Source organism: Microcaecilia unicolor, chromosome 13 (assembly GCF_901765095.1).
Source record: "Microcaecilia unicolor chromosome 13, aMicUni1.1, whole genome shotgun sequence".
NCBI classification, from domain to species: domain Eukaryota; kingdom Metazoa; phylum Chordata; class Amphibia; order Gymnophiona; family Siphonopidae; genus Microcaecilia; species Microcaecilia unicolor.
In genome coordinates, this window is record NC_044043.1 from 19,110,871 (window position 1) to 19,132,196 (window position 21,326).

Here is a 21,326-nt window from a genome sequence, read left to right on the forward strand (position 1 = left end):
GTGTCCTGGTAAGTGAGGGGGACCAGTGCACTACAAATGCTGGCTCCTCCCATGACCAAATGGCTTGGATTTGGCCAGTTTTGAGATGGCCGCCCTTAGTTTCCATTATCGGCGAAAACCAATGCTGGCCATCTCTAATGCCGGCGATCTCAAAGGGCGGCCCAAATGTTGAGATTTGGCCAGCCCTGACCGTATTATCGAAATGAAAGATAATAGTGTCGGATACGCCGCTTAACGGGGTCGTCATTGGAGATGGCTGTCCTTATAGATGGCCGCCCCCATTCGATTATGCCCCTCCACGCTCCTTAGTAAAAGGGCCCCTGAGTTTGCAAAAAGGCTAACCCCACCGATCCAACGTAAACCCCCACACCAGGCAGCACAGCAATACGAAGGATCGTACTGGACAATATACAATCTTCACTCTCTCCCTCCTCATTCGACCACAACATAAACCTTGTTTCTCAACCGGACTTGGCAACCGCCTTTACGGTACTATGTAAGCCACACTGAGCCTGCAAATAGGTGGGAAAATGTGGGATACAAATGTAACAAATAAAAATTAAAACAATTAGAAACATTACAAGTGTGCTATTTGTCTCCAGCTTGCTTAAATGTTGAGTAGAATTTGCAATATGTAGCTATTTATTGGAACATGTTTTTAAAAATATTTTTTTGATTTTCATGTTATTTTTGTAGGGATGGCACAGTACAAACAGTTTGGTAATAACTTTCTTTTGGGTTCCCTGAGGCAGAACCCTGAGAAACACGGTCTGGGACTTAACTGTAGTGGAAAATTTTAGATCATTAACAAGTATCCCTGGGTTGGCCAAACTTTTCAAGTTTGTGGTCAGTGATTAACTGGGCGTCTCTAGTGTCTAGTGCACGCTAAAAAAGCTAGCATACCTTAGTAAACAAGGCCCTTAATGGTTTAAATTCTGAAAGCCTAACTGAAATTTTGTTTTTACCCAGTAAATGGTCTACTTCAAAGAATATGCACAACTTACACTAAATATTTTTCACTGCAGGATAGCTTATAAATACATCCGAATTCTCTTTTTATGCTGTTAGAATTTGAAACAATATTCCATTACAGATTAAAGGGTTACCATTCTATTATCTTTTGCATAAAGCTTTAAAAACATTTGTTCTCATAGGTTTAATGTTAGTTGCATTATGTATTGCTGGATTTAGTAAATATGGCACTTTTCCTTGATTAATGGTCTTAGTGTTATATGCTTAGCAGTTTTTCTGGGGGGAAAAAAAAAAAAAAAAAAAAAAAAGCAGAACAATGCTTGTATCCAAAGAACTACAGCCTTCTAACCTCAGCTAAGGCCAGTATTCGTAAACTCCACACTAAAACAACTGGAAAAATGGGAGTCACATGAGAGTATCAAGACTAAAATTGCTGCTATTCAAGAGTAACATCAGTGCTCATCTCACATTATCGACGCCTTTTAGGAAAATATTCTACAGGACAAGACAAATCAAAAAGAGGAACTCTGGACAACACAGATCCCAAGATACAGCATGCCACACTAAAAATTCAAACAGTGGTGGTAGTGTGATGTAGAGATATATTGGTGCCTCAGGACCTAGAAAACTTGCCATTATTGAAGGAGCCATGAATTCTGCACTTTATCTCCCCCTCTTGTTGGTTCCTGGAGTAGCTGCTCCAAGAAGCAGCCATCTATTTCAACCAGGAATTTTAAGTGACTAAAATTTCCTGACATTTATCCAGACAATAGTGGGATAATTAAAATCACCTATTTTATATTGCTGCCAAATTTGCTAACTTCCCTAATTTAACATTTCTTTGGTCCGTTTGTTCTGGCCCAGCAGACAGTAGTATAGCCCTACCAGTATTCTTTTTCCTTCACACATAGCAACACTGAATTCTTAGGTATAGAAAATCCAACAGTTTCCTGAGGAATTTTTGTTACTCTTACCTCTCTAACGTAGCACCACCCTCACAAATTTGATCCACTCTACAATTCTGATATAATTTGCAACCTGTTAAGTGTCCCATTGGTGGTTGTCCTTCCATGAGCTGGTATGATCCCTCACGTTTGTATGTAGTGGCCTCTATTCCTGCAACACATGCAGAGAAGAAGCACTGCCAGAGAAGAGGCATGTATGTGGCAGGGAGTGTGAATTTGTATAGTGTGTGGCTTTTGAAGAGTTATGCTAGCCCTTGCTCTCAGTAAAATACAGGCCAATGGCTCATAATAAGAGCTAGGCTTCTTAAAATCAGAATCATCTCCGATACAAAAGAGAGCTAGCCTGTAAAAATCAGAGATCACCTTTGACACAGTTACATTTCACTGTGGCAAGTGCTGAAATGAGGTAATTGAGAACTGGCAAGGGTGGGGGCAATCTACTCTATAAACAATCCTGAGACTGGCACCTGCAAAACCTCATAAGCAAGAGTTGCTATGGTTATGTAGAGATAGTGCTGGGTCAGCTGCACCCCGGGTGAGAACATCCAAAGGGGGGGCTACAGGAAGGTTTGGGAACATATGAAGTCATTCTGATCAACTGATAAGGGCTAGGAGCCCTGTTGAGACAACTGGGGTCCATTGAACTGAATAGGGCCAAAATTGTATATAAGGAGCAGTTTGAGGAGTATTAGATCAGACAAGAGGAGAAGACGACCAGAGAAGGAAGACTCCAGAAGGCTAGAGAGAGAGGACGTGCCATGATATGCTGCCCCATTATGTGAATGCTTAACTTACCTGTATTACCATTGGTAAGATTGTAATAAATTATCTTATTATATCTACTACATACTGGGTTCCTTTCTAATTACTAGGGTCTATACTGCCTTGACCGAGTAACACTGTCATGAGCAGATTTAAGGTTGGGCTAATTAAGCATCTAGAGGGGATTTGCAGTTCTCTCTAGGATAGTACAGAGAGCCCATGGCTTCCGCTGCCCAAATGGGTGAAGCAGACCCTAATTATATACACTTTGAGGAAGCTCCCGAGGCATGTTCCCAGGAGTGCAGTAGTAGACACTCTTTCCTGTAGGAGCTTTCAGAAGCCTGCTGCTCCATCGCTACTATCATGGTGGCAGCCCCAGCTTCACTGGGAATCACTACCATCTTGCCTGCAGCACAAGCTGAGAAGCAACCACTGTGGCTTGTGCCTGTGTCACTACCTTCAGCTCCCCTGGCTGCAAGGGAGTTGCTTGGCCCTTCCAGTGTGGATTTTCTGCCACAGTTCATTCTGGCCACGTACAAGATCTTTTGCCTGTGTGAAGCTAAGGGTCACACCCTTCTTCAGCCCCTCTTCCTAAGGAGACAGCATTTTACATGGGAAGAGGAGAATTTATGAAGACTGGCTCCCTTCCTTTGGGAGAGGATGAGCCTCAGAATCAGAAACAGTTAGATTAAGTATACTTGTACATAAGTACATAAGTAATGCCACACTGGTAAAGACCAAGGGTCCATCGAGCCCAGCATCCTGTCCACGACAGCGGCCAATCCAGGCCAAGGGCACCTGGCAAGCTTCCCAAACGTACAAACATTCTATACATGTTATTCCTGGAATTGTGGATTTTTCCCAAGTCCATTTAGTAGTGGTTTATGGACTTGTCCTTTAGGAAACTAACCCCTTTTTAAACTCTGCTAAGCTAACCACCTTCAAGTTCTCCAGCAACGAATTCCAGAGTTTAATTATGCATTGGATGAAGAAATATTTTTTCCCGATTTGTTTTAAATTTACTACACTGTAGTTTCATCGCATGCCCCCAAGTCCTAGTATGTTTGGAAAGCTTTAACAGATGCTTCACATCCACCTGTTCCATTCCACTCATTATTTTATATACCTCTATCATGTCTCCCCTCAGCCATCTCTTCTCCAAGCTGAAAAGCCCTATCCTCCTTAGTCTTTCTTCATAGGGATGGCGGATGCACCACCAGGGGAGGATGCCTCTGTTATCAACGCTTCACAAAGAAGAGTTGCAAGAGCTTATAAGTTCAGGTTTCTTCTGTCTTAAAATTGGAGAATGCCCCTACTGAGCCTTCGCATACAGCAGATCCCTTAAAGAGTATTTTGAAGACCTCAAGATCATTCTCAATGCATTAAGACAATTGAGATGCTATCCAGATGCTCCCTTTAAGGTTGCTAGGCCTATGGTATATTTATATCCCATCCCTGGAGCAGGACAGGGAACTTTTGTGATCAATGGTTGATGTGGTGGTCTATGCGGTGACCAATATCATCCCAGTGGATGGTGATACGGTCCTCAAGGATCCTCAGAACCACTTGGAGGCGGTTTCTATGTGATGGTCCTGGCAACTATTTGTGGGGGTCTGGTGACCACAGCTTGTTGCTGTTAGGCAGAATGGGTTCTGGATGGCTCTGCAGATGACTGGGCCTTGGCTGACCAGGAGGCAGCCAAGATCAAAATAGCATAGCCAAGGAGGAAGACCCTATGTATGATCTACTTCATACTTCATGATACTCAGTGTGGCCACTTAGAGATCCTTGTGGCTTTGAGGGCAGTTGCCAATGGGGCCTTCAAGTCAAAGCTTAGCAAATTCTCATTTTGGGGCGCTCTTGTTTTGGAGTTGGATTCGCCAAGAGTCTTAGGCGAGACCAAAGTTCCTTGGTTGGTCAGAAGATAAAATCAAAGTTGGCTGGTAGACGCTTCTCAGGCAGAGCTCATTTCCAGGAGGTGTAGCATTATAGATTTGGGAAGAGGGGCTGATTCTCAGTGCAGCAGGTCTTTTCCAGCAGACATAGACCTTTTGTGGAAGATGCAGAGGAGGCCGTGGATTCCAGCCTTTTTGTGTCAGGCCCTGCTCATTCTCCCTAAGTGCAAAGAATGTAAGGGAACTACATGTCTGACCAAATGCTCTCATTTCCTTTTGAAATGGGTTTCTTGCTCACAAATAGTTGTGTTACTTCTTGGCAACATTTCTCTAAATAGATGTTTTCTAGGTGAATTCAGACTTTTTGGATTAGATTAGCGTTAAATAAGTAGGCATAAAATATTGATCATGGCCAATTCCATTCCCTTGTGTTACTGTAGTACAGACCCACTCCAATTACTCCTCTAAAACCACAAGTAAACCCAAAATAAAAACCAAAACCCCCAACCCAAAGCCTCCCACCACCTTCTGTATCCCAATCCCACCACTACAGGCCACCCAATGAAGACCCCATAAGAACTTAAGGGGAAGAGAGGTCCTGATGAGCGCTACCCTGCCCCCCCCCCCCCCCCCCACTTCCTCACAACCACCATTGTTACTTGTTGGACCCTCCCCTCCCCGGCCAAATCCAGGGGGGGAAAAAAAACCTCCCCCATTCATAGAGATAGTGAATAAGGAAAGAATTGTACAATGGAACAAGCTACACATTCTTAGTTAGGCTGCAATCTCCAGTAGTGACCTATACAAAAGTTAATAGAAAAGCCTTACCATTGCTTTTGTGGTTTGCATTCCTAAAGCAGCAGTTTTCAGATCCCTACCAGATAAATGCTGCCATTGTGACACACTTACTTTGCTTTCTTTGCTGGTTTCTCGGGTGTCTGAGAGCGTGAGGATGACAGACTGGACAATGCAGAGGAACTCTGAACACCTCTCTTCCACTTCTGAAAACAAAGAAAATTTAAAGATCTAAGCCGCCCCAGAAAGAAAATTTTGCTCAAAGTTGATTTGTGTGTGGAAATTATAAACTACCAAGTAAGATATCAAAAAGCAGCCAAGGGAAGCCCAGGGACTTGTGCAAGTAAGAGTTGTATGGTACCTGCTGGAAGCCCTGGGAAGAGCTGTACGAGCTGGTGATAGCATTTCGTACAGAACTGAGAATTCCTCTGGCACTATTGAGAGAGCTGCTGGAGGATGTGCGAGACCTTTTGTTCAGAGGATCCTCTGCATACTGTAGGTTCAAACCTCTCTTTAAGGATCCAGGCCTGCAGGGAAATAGGAATATTTAACCTCTCACCCATCTTTAAACATATCCACATTATATACAGGTACAGTATCCTGCAAATTAGTTTTAGTCAGATTTACACACTGAAGAAATGCAAAGAATTAGTAGATATTAATGATTCTTACCCTTAGGTGTGCTCGTAGCCTTAAGAAAAAAAGGATCTGTATTCTTCAGCATGAGACAATCTACTGAGCAAACAGTTGTAGTCCTATCTATCTCAACAGTCAAGTTCTAACATTCAAATTGCCCAACTCAAATACAAAGGTTAGCATGCTCAGCTAATCCAACAAATATATCAAAGGGAGGCATAATCAACACTGGGCTCATCCCATTCAAAAGGGAGTTGCCAATCTGACTGGTATTCCAAAACCAAAACGCTCACCCTCCCCCCTTCACCTAACCCATCCTTTCTTTGGGTCCTCCCCCCTTTCATACCCCCCCCATCACACACGTCCTACTCATACTTTCCAAAATCAATCTGGTAGCCTCTCCCCAAGTAGCTCTTCTGGCAGGGCAGTGGGCAGTGTCAAGAAATAAATCTACCATGCTTCAGAATACCCAGCTGCTACAGTTTGTTTTGTGAACCAAACCACTATTTGCTCCATGAACAGATATTCCCTCATCTTTTCTTGCCAGAATGCCAAGGTTGACAGGTACATATCAACCCAATCAATGTATATTTTTAGCCAAACGGAGTGCCAATTAAAAAAATGCTTGCTGCCCCCCTCCCCCCAGAAGCACACTCCCCCATATCACCCACAGTAGAAACATGCCCAAATGGGACTACCACTCCCAACAGCCTGGCCCAGCTCTTCACCACACTTCCTGCCAAAAAAAAAAAAAAAATGCACAGGAGGAACGAGTCAAAGTGCCTCTCTCCTTACATCTCCAACATTCTTATTGTTGATTTAATCTTGAATTGATAATGAATATGACTGTTGGACAGACTGGATGGACCATTCAGGTCTTTATCTACCACCACTTACTATGTAACTATATTATGTTATTTTGAAAAGGTTACCAACCCATTCTGACCCACTTAACCAGATCTACATTGCAATGATGTAGTTCAGGATTATAGATAGCCTATTGCATTTGTACCCCACATTTTCCCACCTATTTGCAGGCTCAACGTGGCTTACTTAGCACCATGAGGCCGCCTCCGGTGATGAAACAAATACAGAGTGATGTGGTAGAGAATGAGATGCATGTGTTACAGACATAATAGAATTGAGAGAAGAAGAGTTATATAATGATCGTTGCAGGTTATGGTTTCGCTGTGTTTCTAGGCACTTAAGTTGGATCAGTAAGGTATGCCTTCTCGAACAGGTCGGTCTTTTAGTGATTTCCGGAAGTTGAGGTGGTCGTGTGTTGTCTTTATGGATTTTGGTAATGCGTTCCATAGTTGCGTGCTTATATAGGAGAAGCTGGATCCGTGAATTGATTTATACTTGAGTCCCTTGTAGCTGGGGTGGTGAAGATTTAGGTATGATCGTGATGATCCAATTGTTCCTTTTTCGTAGGTCTATAAGGTCCAACATATAACCCAGAACTTCGCCACAGATAATCTTGTGGACCAGGATGCAGATTTTGAAAGTAATACGTTCTTTGATTGGGAGCCAGTGCAGTTTCTCGTAGCGGTTTGGCGCTGTCGAATCACGATTTTCCAAATATGAGCCTGGCTGCTGTGTTTTGAGCAGTCTGTAGTTTCTTTATGAGTTGTTCTTTGCATCCCGCATAAAGTCCATTGCAATAGTCAGCATGGCTTAGTACTATTGATTAAACCAGGTTGCAGAAAGTTGCCCTCGAGAAGAATGGCTTTACACGTTTTTTTTGTTTTTTTTTTATTTTTATTTTTTTATTTATTCTTTTATTCATTTAAACAATATTTACAAGAAACATCTTGCTTAGGAAAGTATCGTATAAGTAGGAACTATTGTAAAAGGAAAATATTTCTCAAAAACAAGCATATAAATCTATACACTTTCAAATTTATACGACACTCAAGTCCATAATGGGAGATCCAAGATATCAGGTAATCTAAGGGGAGAAATAATATAGGAAAAAAGTTGCCAGGTAAATCATTCTCTGCTAAGAAATTATACATTATTCTTTAAAGCATTCTCCATTTTAACTGAGGCTACTAATGCTGACAGATGTTCAGGTTCAGTAAATACATATTTCTTCCCCCCCAGCCTTATTATGCACTTGCAGGGGTACCTTAAAAAGAAGACACCCCCCAAGTGCAAAATTTCTGGCTTAAGGAGTAAGAATTGTTTCCTCCGTCGACGTGTCTCCTTGGAGACATCAGGAAATAACAATATTTTGAGACCCAAAAAGGGATTCTCTTTATTACGGAAAAAAAGGCGGAAGATCCAATTCTTATCAGGAAGTAGGGCAACAGTCGCCACCAAAGTAGCGGCTGTGACCAATTCAGAGTCAGAAGTCTCAAGCAAAAGAGAAACATCAATAGGTTTTTCAGTCTCTTGATTCAAGTTCCTTTCTGGGACATAATAAACTTGGGATAAGGGTGGAAAGTCCTTTTCCTGAACATTCAAATTTTCACGAAAATAGCGTTTCAACATATCAAGAGGAAAAACATTTGAAATCCTAGGAAAGTTAACGAATCTCAGGTTATGATTTTTAGTATAATTGTCAAAAGCCTCTGATTTACGCCTGAGATTAGTTACTTCTTTTACCATCAAAGTTTGTAACGTTTCCGTCTTCATAACCCTTTGGTCAATTTTTTCCATTTTCTCATTTAAAACTTTAAACTCTTCCTCTTTTTTTTTCAGGTCACTTTCAATAGTCTTTACTCTAGGCAAAAACTCTTCATTTTGCTTAAGGAAACATTGTCCCAGGTTGGACATTAAATCCCACAAAGTGTCTAAAGTCACATTCTTTGGCTTGGCTACTAACTCTTTAGGAAGTTCAAACCTTACTGAAGACTGTAAATCTGCTGCACTTCGACCCTCAGTTTCTCTCTCCTCAATAAATGATGATGATATGGGCAAACTTCCCTCCATTCCTTCCCCCGATGGTAGAGACGCTTCTCCCCGAGGTTCTTTCGGGTCCCCTGCTCCTTCCGAGGGAGACCCCGTCGGGTCAAAGAGGAAGGAACTGGCGCCAAGCGGTTGAGGAGGAGGAGTGCGTGCAGCGGGGCTTAAGGTAGTTTCCAGTCCGGGGGAAGCCAAAGTCTCCCGTTCGCCGGCGTTCCCAGGCTTTACACGTTTTAAGTTTCCACATGGAGTGGAACATTTTCTTGATTGTGGAGTTAACTTGGGCCTTGAGTGTAAGGTTTCGGTCAATTGTGACACCCAGGATTTTCAGGCTGAGATGGGGAGGGCGCAATCTGGGGTGACTAAGTTTGTGGGTATATTCGTGTTGTATTGGGATGTGAGGATAAGGCAGTGCGTTTTTTTCTGTATTGAGTTTTAGTTGGAATACATTTGCCAACGAGTTCATGATATGGAGGCAGATATTGATTTCATAAGTGGTTTCTGTTAGATCGGGTTTGAAAGGGATGTAATATTGTGACGTCGTCTGCATAGATGAATGGATTAAGGCCCTGAGTGGATAAGGACTTGGCTAATGGGGTCATCATTAGGTTGAACAGGATCGGTGATAATGGTGATCCTTGAGGTACTCCGCAATCTGCCTTCCAAGGTGATGATATGTTGGAGTTTACTTTCACTTGATATGTTCTGGTGGTTAGGAAGCCCTTGATCCAACTGAGTATTGCTCCGCTCATCCAGAAGTAGTGTAGGAGTCTTAGTAATATGTTATGATTTACCATGTCGAATGCGAGGAGAAATATGCTTTTGCCTGCTGCTATTTTGTGTTTGAATTTGGCTAGGAGGTTGGTTAGCACTGTTCGGTGCTGTGGCGGAGACGGAATCCTGATTGTGATTCATGCAGTATTGAGAATGTGTGTATGTAAATCGGTCAATTGTTTGGTTACCATACTTTCCATCAGCTTGACTGCTAGTAGGATAGATGCTACAGGGCGGTAATTGGTGAGATCATTTGTTTTCTTCTTAGTGTCTTTATTTGCTGCACTTGTATCCTACATTTTCCCACCTATTTGGTAAGGGGGTGAGTAGAATGTTGCCGTTTTCCTTTGGGAAGAGGCCTTGTTGGAGCATGAAGTTTAGGTGGGATATGACATCTGTTAAGAAGCGATCGTGGGCAGATTTTAAAAAGGTAGCTGGGGCAGGTGTCCAGTTTGCAGTGCTTGCCAGCGGCTCTGTTGATCGTATGAGCCATTGTCTCGGCAGTGAGGAGACCGAATTTTGACCAGGTTCGGTCCGCTGGATATTCTCCTAAGGTTGGGTCTAATCCATTGATGAAATTTTCAATGTCAGCAGTGTTCAGGGGAAGACTGTTTTGTAATTTTACAAGTTTTTCATTGAAGTATTTTGCAAGGTTGTCTGCCGATGGGATGTCTGATTTGGTTGTGGTGACCGAGGTAGTGTCCAGTAGTTTTATGTACAAGTTGGTATAGTTTTTTTTGTGTCTTTGTGATCTGATCCTGCTTTGATTTTGTAGTATGACCTTTTGGCTTGTCTTATTGCAAAATTTATATTTTCTATGTATTTGCTTCCAAGCACTGAGTGTGTGATCATCTTTTATTTTTATCCATGCTCGTTCGAACTTCCTGGTTTGTGTCTTTAGTTTTTCCAGTTCATCGTTGAACCATGGTACTGGATTGTGTCTGTGAAGTTCTTGTTTGTAAGAGTGCTATTTCGTCTAGAATGTTTCTACATCTTTCGTCCCGTTCAGAAAGGAATTTTGTGGCATCCGTCTGTGGTGTCCAGTCATTCTCATTTAAGTTGCCAGAATGTGGTTGGGTCTATTTGGCCTCTTGTGGAGTAGGTTGTTTGTTCTTGAGTGCGATATGAACTCTTTTTCTGCCATTTTAGGGATAGGTTTAGCTTGTAGTGGTCGGTCCACGGTGTTTCTGTCCATTTGATATCTGATATTATCAGGTTCTGGTTGGTGGACAATGTGTGTGAGAAGAGGTCAAGTGTGTGTTGCCTGTGTGTGTGGCCATTTAAGGTCCCATGAGTGGAGGAATTCCTTGCATTCGCGTGCGTTGGTAGAGTTTAGGTCTTCTAGATGAAGGTTGATGTCTCCTAGAACTAGTATGTTGGAGTTAGTTACGCAAGTATTAGAAATGAAGTCTATGAAGTGTGACTGGTTTTTGTTCCAGTTACCGGGCGGTCTGTAAAACCGGACACAGTTCAGGTGATCTAGCAGGGATTTGTTTTGGATTCTCATTGAGGCAATTTCAAGTTGGGTTGTTATGGACTCGGCTGTGGTTTATTATTTATTTATTGCATTTGTATCCCACATTTTCCCACCTATTTGCAGGCTCAATGTGGCTTACAGAGTTTTGTTATGACAGTCATTCCAGGATATCAGATACAACTGGTAATGTACAAAGCTTAAGTAAAGAAAGAGAGAAGGAAAGTGTAAAGCAAGTTAGTCTAGAAGGTGGAATTTCATAGCTGGGTAGGTTGGTGAAGTAGTTTTGTAGTCTATGAGTTCTCTTTGTAGGCTTTGTTGAAAGATGCGTCTTCAAAGATTTGCGGAAGTTGCTTTCGGTGGTGATGTGGGAGCGGTAGATTAGGCCTCTGCCTCTCTTTTCCTTTCTGGTCCAGTGAGTGATTTTGTATCCTGGAGGGCATAGGTCAAGAATTATGGGGTCCTTTTGATCATGGATCCAGGTTTCGTTAATGAAAATTAAGTCAGATTTTCTGCCGTGATCCAGTATGTTATTGTTTTGTTAACTACGGATCTGGCATTAATATAGCCCACTTGAATCTTTGGTATGGGGTTTCTATAATTGGTAGTGTGTGGATTTTTTTTTAGTTGTCTTTCCTTAATTAGTGTCTGCTTATTATGATCTTTCATATCGTTTTGTTGGTGTTGTCCGTATATGGGTATTACATAGTAACATAGTAGACGACGGCAGAAAAAGACCTGCATGGTCCATCCAGTCTTCCCAACAAGATAAATTCATATGGGTATACCTTACCTTGATTTGTACCTGTCTTTTTCAGGGCACAGACCGTATAAGTCTGCCCAGCAGGATTCCCCGCCTTCCATCACCGGCTTTGGCACAGACCGTATAAGTCTGCCCACCACTATCCTCTCGCCTCCCAACCACTAACCCCTCTTCCCCCCACCTGCTCCGCCACCCAATTTCAGCTAAGCTTCTGAGGATCCATTCCTTCTGCACAGGATTCCTTTATGTATATCCCACGCATGTATGAATTCCGTTACCGTTTTCATCTCCACCACCTCCCACAGGAGGGCATTCCAAGCATCCACCACCCTCTCTGTGAAAAAATACTTCCTGACATCTTTCCTGAGTCTGCCCCCCTTCAATCTCATTTCATGTCCTCTCGTTCTACCGCCTTTCCATCTCCGGAAAAGGTGTGTTTGCGGATTAATACCTTTCAAATATTTGAACGTCTGTATCATATCACCCCTGTTCCTCCTTTCCTCCAGGGTACACATGTTCAGGTCCGCAAGTCTCTCCTCATACATCTTGGAACGCAAATGCCATACCATTCTCGTAGCTTTTCTTTGCACCACTTCCATTTTTTTTTTTTTTTTTTTTTTAACATTCTTCGCAAGGTATGGCCTCCAAAACTGAACACAATACTCCAGGTGGGGCCTCACCAACGACTTGTACAGGGGCATCAAACACTTCCTTTCTTCTGCTGATCACACCTCTCTCTATACAGCCTAGCAACCTTCTCGCTACAGCCACCGCCTTGTCACATTGTTTCGTCGCCTTCAGATCCTCGGATACTATCACCCCAAGATCCCTCTCCCCCTCAGTACCTATCAGACTCTCACCGCCTAGCATAAGCCTCTTGTGGATTTCTACTCCCTAAGTGCATCACTTTGCATTTCTTCACATTGAATTTTAATTGCCAAACCTTAGACTATTCTTCTAGCTTCCTCAGATCCTTTTTCATGCTTTCCACTCCCTCCCGGGTGTCCACTCTGTTGCAAATCTTAGTATCATCCGCAAATAGGCAAACTTTACCTTCTAACCCTTCGGCAATATCACTCACAAATATATTGAACAGAATCGGCCCCAGCACTGATCCCTGAGGCACTCCACTACTCGCCTTTCCCTCCTCCGAGCGAACTCCATTTACCACCACCCTCTGTCGTCTATCCGTCAACCAGTTCCTAATCCAGTTCACCACTTCGGGTCCTATCTTCAGGCCGTCTAGTTTATTTAAAAGCCTCCTGTGGGGAACAGTGTCAAAAGCTTTGCTAAAATCTAAGTAGATTACGTCTATAGCATGTCGATGATTCAATTCTCCAGGTACCCAATCAAAGAATTCAATGAGATTCGTTTGGCACGATTTCCCTTTGGTAAAACCATGTTGTCTCAGATCTTGCAACTTATTGGCTTCCAGGAAATTCACTATCCTTTCCTTCAGCATCGCTTCCATTACTTTTCCAATAACCGAAGTGAGGCTTACCGGCCTGTAGTTTCCAGCTTCTTCCCTATCACCACTTTTGTGAAGAGGGACCACATCCACCGTTCTCCAATCCCTCGGAACCTCTCCCGTCTCCAAGGATTTATTAAACAAATCTTTAAGAGGAACCGCCAGAACCTCTCTGAGCTCCCTCAATATTCTGGGGTGGATCCCGTCCGGTCCCATGGCTTTGTCCACCTTTAGCTTTCCAAGTTGTTGATACACACTCTCTTCCGTGAACGGTGCTCTATCCACTCCATTCTCAGGTGTACTTTTGCCAGTCCTTCTCCAGGATTTTCTTCAGTGAAAACAGAACAAAAGTATCTATTTAGCAAATTGGCTTTTTCTTCATTATCATCTACATAGCGTTTCGCTGTATCTTTTAGTCTCACAATTCCCTTTTTAGTCATTCTCCTTTCATTAATATACCTGAAGAAATTTTTGTTGCCCCTCCTTACATTTCTAGCCATTTGTTCTTCCGCTTGCGCCTTCGCTAGACGTACCTCTCTTGGCTTCTTTCAGTTTCATCCGGTATTCCTCCCCGTTTTCCTCTTGAGATTTTCTATATTTCTGGAACGCCAACTCTTTAGCCTTTATTTTCTCAGCCATTTGCTTGGAGAACCATATCGGTTTCCTTTTTCTCTTGCTTTTATTTACTTTCCTTACATAAAGGTTCGTGGCCCTATTTATAGCTTCTTTCAGCCTGGACCACTGTCCTTCCACTTCTCGTATGTCCTCCCAGCCCATCATCTCCTTCCGCAGGTATTCCCCCATTTTACTAAAGTCAGCGTGCTTGAAATCCAGGACTTTTGAGTTTAGAGTGGCTGCCCTCCACTTCAGCTGTCATATCAAACCAAACCGTTTTATGGTCGCTGCGTCCCAGGTGTGCACCCACTCGGACACTGGACACGCTATCCCCATTTGTGAGCACCAGATTCAGCGTCGCTCCCTCCCTCGTGGGTTTCGTTACAATTTGTCTGAGCAGAGCATTTTGGAAAGCATCCACAATCTCTCTACTTCTTTCCGATTTCGCAGACGGAACCTTCCAATCTACATCCGGCAGATTGAAATCTCCCATTAAAAGTACCTCTTTTTTCTTTCCTAATTTTTGAATATCTGCGATCAGATCTTTATCTAGTTCCTCTAATTGTGTCGGGGGTCTGTAGACAACACCCACGTGGACAGAGGTTCTATCATCTCTTTTTAAGGTGAACCATATCGCTTCTTCCTTTCCCTAGGTCCCTGTCATTTCAGTCGCCATGATATCATTCCTCACATACAGAGCTACTCCTCCACCTTTACGACCCTCTCTATCCTTCCTAAATAGATTATAGCCTGGTATTATAGCCTGGTATTCTTCCTTTATTTTGGTGGTTGTCAATTTGGTGAGGTGTGGAGGTTCTGATCAGCCTTTGGTGAGTTTGTAGGATGGGTATGATTGTTTGGAGTGAATGGGATGGTTAGTGTTAGGTGAATCAATGATAGAGAATAAATTGTTAGGAGAAGGTTGACTGGGTTCATTTTGGTGTAATTGGAGGCAAGTAGATATTATTATTAGCATTTGTATAGCGCTACCAGACGCACGCAGCGCTGAACACCTGACACAAAGAGACAGTCCCTGCTCAAAAGAGCTTACAATCTAAATAATACTGACAAGAGAGTTACGGGTGAGGGAAGTACTGGGTGAGAAGGAAGGAAGGGACAAGGGGAGAGCAACTGAGTAGTGGCTAGGAGCTAAAAGCAGCAGTGAAAAGGTGGGCTTTCAGCATAGATTTGAAAACAGGTAGAGATAGAGCTAGACGTATAGGTCCAGGAAGTCTATTCCAGGCATAAGGTGCTGCGAGAGAAAAGGAACAAAGTCTGGAGTTAGCAGTGGAGGAGAAGGGGGACGACAAGAGAGATTTGTCCAGTGAGCGGAGTTCACGGGGAGGAATGTAGGGAGAGATGAGAGTGGAGAGGTAATGGGGGGGGTTGCACAGTGGATGCATTTAAAGGTCAGTAAGAGAAGTTTAAACTGTATGCGGAAGTGGACAGGGAGCTAGTGAAGTGACTTGAGGAGTGGGCTAGTGTGGTTATAACGATTTTGGCGGAAATAAGTCGTGCCGCAGAATTTTGGACAGATTGGAGAGGAGAGAGATGGCTGAGCAGAAGACCAGTGAAGTAAATTGCAATAGTCCAAGCGAGAGGCGACAAGGGTGTGGATAAGGGTTCTGGTAGCGTATTCAGAAAGGAAGGGGCGAATTTTGCTAATGTTGTAGATAAAGAAACGACAGGTTTTGGCGATACTCATAGGTGATCAAGGGATTTAGGTAAGTCCAGTTCACCTGACTCCCATCGTTCCCCTCGCAATAAAGGCATTACTATAGTTACTATACCAGTGTGCGACTCAAACATTGTGATATCTTGCCCTGAAATTAACTGCTCTAATTCTCTGTCAGTAGTGTGCCAGTACCTGTATATAATATGTAAACTGCTTTGACTATAACCATAGAAAGGTGGTATATCAAATCCCATTCCCTATCCCCTCCCCTTACTTCCCCCTAGTTAGAATTTATACCATTGTGATTTCAAGTTATGCCTCATTCCTTTCCCCAGCAAAGACTCTCCAAACTCTACTGACTACTTGATTCTCCCCCTCAGCCCATTGAAGTGATAGGCTGCAGAAATAGTTTAATTTATTAATTTCATTTGAGGCCACCCTTCTAAAATCCATTGGACAGAGAATCATGTACAATAAAACTTATAAAAATGAAAAGACCACCATTAAAAGATGGCAAAGACCTAATCATTCTTCCAACAATCAACACACTCACACACCATCACCTTCCTGCAGGTTTAGAAATACATAAAATGGCTGTCTTGGCAACCTAATTGTTAAACTTCAGTTTTTAACTCCTTCATATTCTTGCACATCTCACTGGCAGATATAACATTTATGTTTTAAAATATTAAAACTTTTTAAACCACCTGTACTGACAATGCATATATAGGAGGTGTACAATCTAAAACAGGAAAAGAAAAATATATGCAGATATGAAATAATTTTATTCCCACTTAACCCAGCCTCATCCCTGTCCATCTGATGCAAATTAACTTACTTCGGTACGAGATAAGCAGGAGCTCCATTAGCTACCAGCGATTCAAAGGCAGACTGCCCACTACCGCTGCTGTCATGACGCCTGTAGACAAAGACAAAATGAATATTCATATCAACCTAGAGGACTTTGCTACCTGGAACAGCAGATCTGACTTGGCGTTGTCAGGAATCCCCCCCCCCCCCCCCCCCCTTAAGGCTGATAAAACCATTCCCTTCTTGGGTAAGCAGGGTACAGTTGTAACTATAGGACGTATGCTCAAATATCAAACAGAAATTATACCAAATTAACTTTACTACTATCCTTACCCTTATCTCCAGAAGCATTTATCTGGGGGTACAAATTACAGCCGACTTGACATTATATGACCTGCATTAACCCCCTTTACTGGCTATGGATGAAAAGAAGATCTGTGTAGATGGAGACCAATGTTCCCTAAGTTGAGCCCTTCCCCACTTCCATTACGCCACTGCTGCTTTTCTAGACCAGCAGCAACAAAACAAGTTACAACCACCATGGTGTCAGACCATTTGTATGGGAGAGGGAGATGACAAAATAAGACAGGAAATCCTGGGAAGAGAGAAGAGAAGACAAGGAAAACCAAACTAGAGAATAGGAACCAATGGCCAATCAAAAGTAGAAAAATAATTTTATTTTTAGTTTAGGATACATTAGTAACATAGCATAGTAAATGAGTGCAGTAGCTGTGTTAATAAACATTAAATATAAAATTGAGAGAGTCACGTGACGCTATGCATGAGAGTGGTTGCTAAAAGCTCTGCTCCGTGCTCCTTCCAGCTATCCCCGTATCAGAGCCCCGTAACTTTAAGAAAAACGAACCCGAAAAGGTCGGCATCAACTTCTTAGTGACACAACAACTGTGTTTGGTGTCGGAGATCGGCAATGGCGGCCAAAGCGCTGCGACGGGATAAAGAAAAGAGCAAAATCGGAGAGGACAAGATGGCGGCCCCAGCAAGCCCGTCGCGGGCTACAGTCAGCTCAGTCTGGACAGCTGAAATCGTGGGAGAAGTCACTCACGCTTTAGAAGACATCCTCGACAGGAAACTACAAGGGCTGGAAGTGAAACTAGAAGGTCTTCAATCGCATATAACTCAATTAAGCCAGGATGTGGTCAACTTCCAACAGCGCACTGGGGCCCTCGAGGATCAAGTTAATGTGGTGGAACAACGATATTCCAAATTACTGAAAACAATAGAAACTCAGGCGGAAAAACTTGAGGATCTTGAGAACCGCTCAAGACGCAGCAATCTCAGATTTGTGGGCTTACCCGAGGAAATCGGGGACAGAGAACTACGGGGCTTCCTGGAGACATGGCTCACTAAAGAACTTTCCTTACCTGCAGAACTGGGCCCACTGGTTATTGAGCGGGCGCACTGGGTGGGCCCAACGAGGCAAAATACCGGCAAACCCAGGGTGGTGATTTGTAAACTGCTCAATTTTCATCACAAAACTGTCATCATGCAAAAAATACGAGCTGGAGTGGGCTTGCACTACAACAGCAGCAAAGTCCTTTGCTTTCAGGATTATTCCATGGCAGTGGCTGCGCAGAGGAATAACTTTGCCCCAATTTGCTCCCAGCTGGTGCAACACAAAATAAAATTTGCTTTGCTCTATCCAGCTAAGCTGAAGATCTTCTACCAATCTGGCACGCAGATCTGTACCTCGGTACCAGAAGCCCAAGAGTATGTTAAACGCATTCTTACAACTGGAGATGAATGAATTTAGGAGAAGGGCTGGAGACTTGGTTATCTGTGATGCCATGATCTGAGAGTTCAGAATAAAGAACTAACTAGAAGTTCATTTGGACAATAATGATAACCCATTAACTTGGGAACATGTTTTTTTTTTTTTTTAGAGTTCTGAGAAGCCAGTTTCGGCAAATACGTTTGATTTTAAATGGTTTGTAATTTGATTGACAGTTGCTGACAGTATTACAATTGGATGTCTGTCTCTAAAAGCGTGGTGCAACGCCGCTGGGGGACCGATAAATACTATGCGTTTAATCAACCCAGGGAAACTCGCGCTGCAGACTACACACCTTGCCGGATGGACAGAAGGGATCTACATTGATTTCAGTGGTCTTAGCGGACCCCATCTGGTCTCCTTGGGAAGTTTACTCGCGGATACTTATTAGGTGTTCGCTTGAGGGTTATCGCTAACCAAGGAGAGGACACATTGCACAACATGAACTTCCCAATGAGAGATCGGTCTGCAAAATAATAGCGAGCCCTAGATGATGCTCATTGTGCTGACCCAGAGGACAAAGAGCAAGGGAATGAGATATCTCACCCTGGGACTATTGCATAATGTTTTGAATGTTGATGTTTAGTTTGCTATAGGACTTAGATGATATGATAGCAAGAAGTTTGACTACACAAGATTGGTTCGTTGACTAATCCATAAGATACTTCTAAGAAAAACTTTAACTTCTTATTGATAACATAGATATATAAGGTGATGCAAGTTTGGACATGCTTAAAGATTGTGATTGCATATTTAGGGGGAATGTCATAACTGTAAAGGGACTAGGACTCGCCAATGGGGAAATGGCAGCACGGAAGCAGGGGTATTATGAAGGGGTATAATCGAGAGGGCAGGTAATGCTTAAGGGGATGACTGGAAGGAGGGGGGTTATACGTGACTAGTTCCATAGGGACTGGGAGAACTGGGGAGGGGGATACAGGGGGGAAGATTTCAGGGAAGGGAGGGGCTGCGAAGAATACTAAGACAGAAGTGGGTCGGGGAGATGGAAGGGATTCAACAAGAAGGTAGGGATGGGGAGGGGAGCGGCATTCAAACTTACACTGTAGGACTGATAGTGATGTGGTATAATAATATGGTAAGGGGAGATCATGTAAGAGGTCATGGTAAATTAAGAAATCAAACGCAACAGATGGAGAGAGACTGGTATCTAAAAGAGAGAGGCTGGGGGCTGGGCTGGCTTCTCTCAGGTGCAATGGAGAATCAGGGGATAGAACGGTTGAACAAAGGTAACAGATTAAGGTAGCAAAGCCAAATGCAAAGCGGAGATAAGGAGGGCAAAAAAGGACTTTGAGAAGAAATTAGCGTTGGAAGCAAAAATACATAGTAAAAATTTTTTTAGATACATTAAAAGCAGGAAACCGGCCAAAGAGTCGGTTGGGCCGCTGGACGAAAATGGTGTTAAAGGGGCGATCAAGGAGGACAAAGCCGTAGCGGAGAAATTAAATGAATTCTTTGCTTCGGTCTTCACCGAGGAGGATTTGAGGGGGGGGACACCGGTGCCGGAAAGAATATTTGAAGCCGGGGAGTCGGAGAAACTAAACAAATTCTCTGTAACCTTGGAGGATGTAATGGGTCAGTTCAGCAAGCTGAAGAGTAGTAAATCACCGGGACCTGATGGTATTCATCCCAGAGTATTAATAGAACTAAAAAATGAACTTGCGGAGCTACTGTTAGAAATATGCAATCTGTCCCTAAAATCGAGTGTAGTACCGGAAGACTGGAGGGTAGCCAATGTTACTCCGATTTTTAAGAAGGGTTCCAGAGGAGATCTGGGAAATTATAGACCGGTGAGTCTGACGTCGGTGCCGGGCAAGATGGTGGAGGCTATTATTAAGAATAAAATTGCAGAGCATATACAAAAACATGGACTGATGAGACAAAGTCAGCACGGATTTAGTGAAGGGAAGTCTTGCCTCACCAATCTAATGCATTTTTTTGAGGGGGTAAGCAAACATGTGGACAATGGGGAGCCGGTTGATATTGTATATCTGGATTTTCAGAAGGCGTTTGACAAAGTGCCGCACGAAAGACTCCTGAAGAAATTGCAGAGTCATGGAATCGGAGGTAGGGTATTATTATGGATTAAGAACTGGTTGAAAGATAGGAAGCAGAGAGTAGGATTGCGTGGCCAGTATTCTCAGTGGAGGAGGGTAGTTAGTGGGGTCCCGCAGGGGTCTGTGCTGGGTCCGTTGCTTTTTAATGTATTTATAAATGACCTAGAGATGGGAATAACTAGTGAGGTAATTAAATTCGCCGATGACACAAAATTATTCAGGGTCGTCAAGTCGCAGGAGGAATGTGAACGATTACAGGAGGACCTTGCGAGACTGGGAGAATGGGCGTGCAAGTGGCAGATGAAGTTCAATGTTGACAAGTGCAAAGTGATGCATGTGGGTAAGAGGAACCCGAATTATAGCTACGTCTTGCAAGGTTCCGCGTTAGGAGTTACGGATCAAGAAAGGGATCTGGGTGTCGTCGTCGATGATACGCTGAAACCTTCTGCTCAGTGTGCTGCTGCGGCTAGGAAAGCGAATAGAATGTTGGGTGTTATTAGGAAGGGTATGGAGTCCAGGTGTGCGGATGTTATAATGCCGTTGTATCGCTCCATGGTGCGACCGCACCTGGAGTATTGTGTTCAGTACTGGTCTCCGTATCTCAAAAAAGATATAGTAGAATTGGAAAAGGTACAGCGAAGGGCGACGAAAATGATAGTGGGGATGGGACAACTTTCCTACGAAGAGAGGCTGAGAAGGCTAGGGCTTTTCAGCTTGGAGAAGAGACGGCTGAGGGGAGATATGATAGAAGTGTATAAAATAATGAGTGGAATGGATCGGGTGGATGTGAAGCGACTGTTCACGCTATCCAAAAATACTAGGACTAGAGGGCATGAGTTGAAGCTACAGTGTGGTAAATTTAAAACGAATCGGAGAAAATTTTTCTTCACCCAACGTGTAATTAGACTCTGGAATTCGTTGCCGGAGAACGTGGTACGGGCGGTTAGC

The 21,326-nt window shown here is 43.2% G+C and overlaps 1 protein-coding gene across 1 annotated transcript in view; it reads right to left on the reverse strand.

Annotated features, from left to right (window-relative positions):
- The window catches only part of POM121 (POM121 transmembrane nucleoporin), a 303,987-nt gene that overhangs the window by 211,427 nt on the left and 71,234 nt on the right, over positions 1-21,326 (reverse strand). The window contains 3 exon segments of the mRNA XM_030186032.1: positions 5,504-5,595; positions 5,751-5,916; positions 16,543-16,623. Of these exon segments, the coding sequence (XP_030041892.1) occupies positions 5,504-5,595; positions 5,751-5,916; positions 16,543-16,623 (339 nt within the window).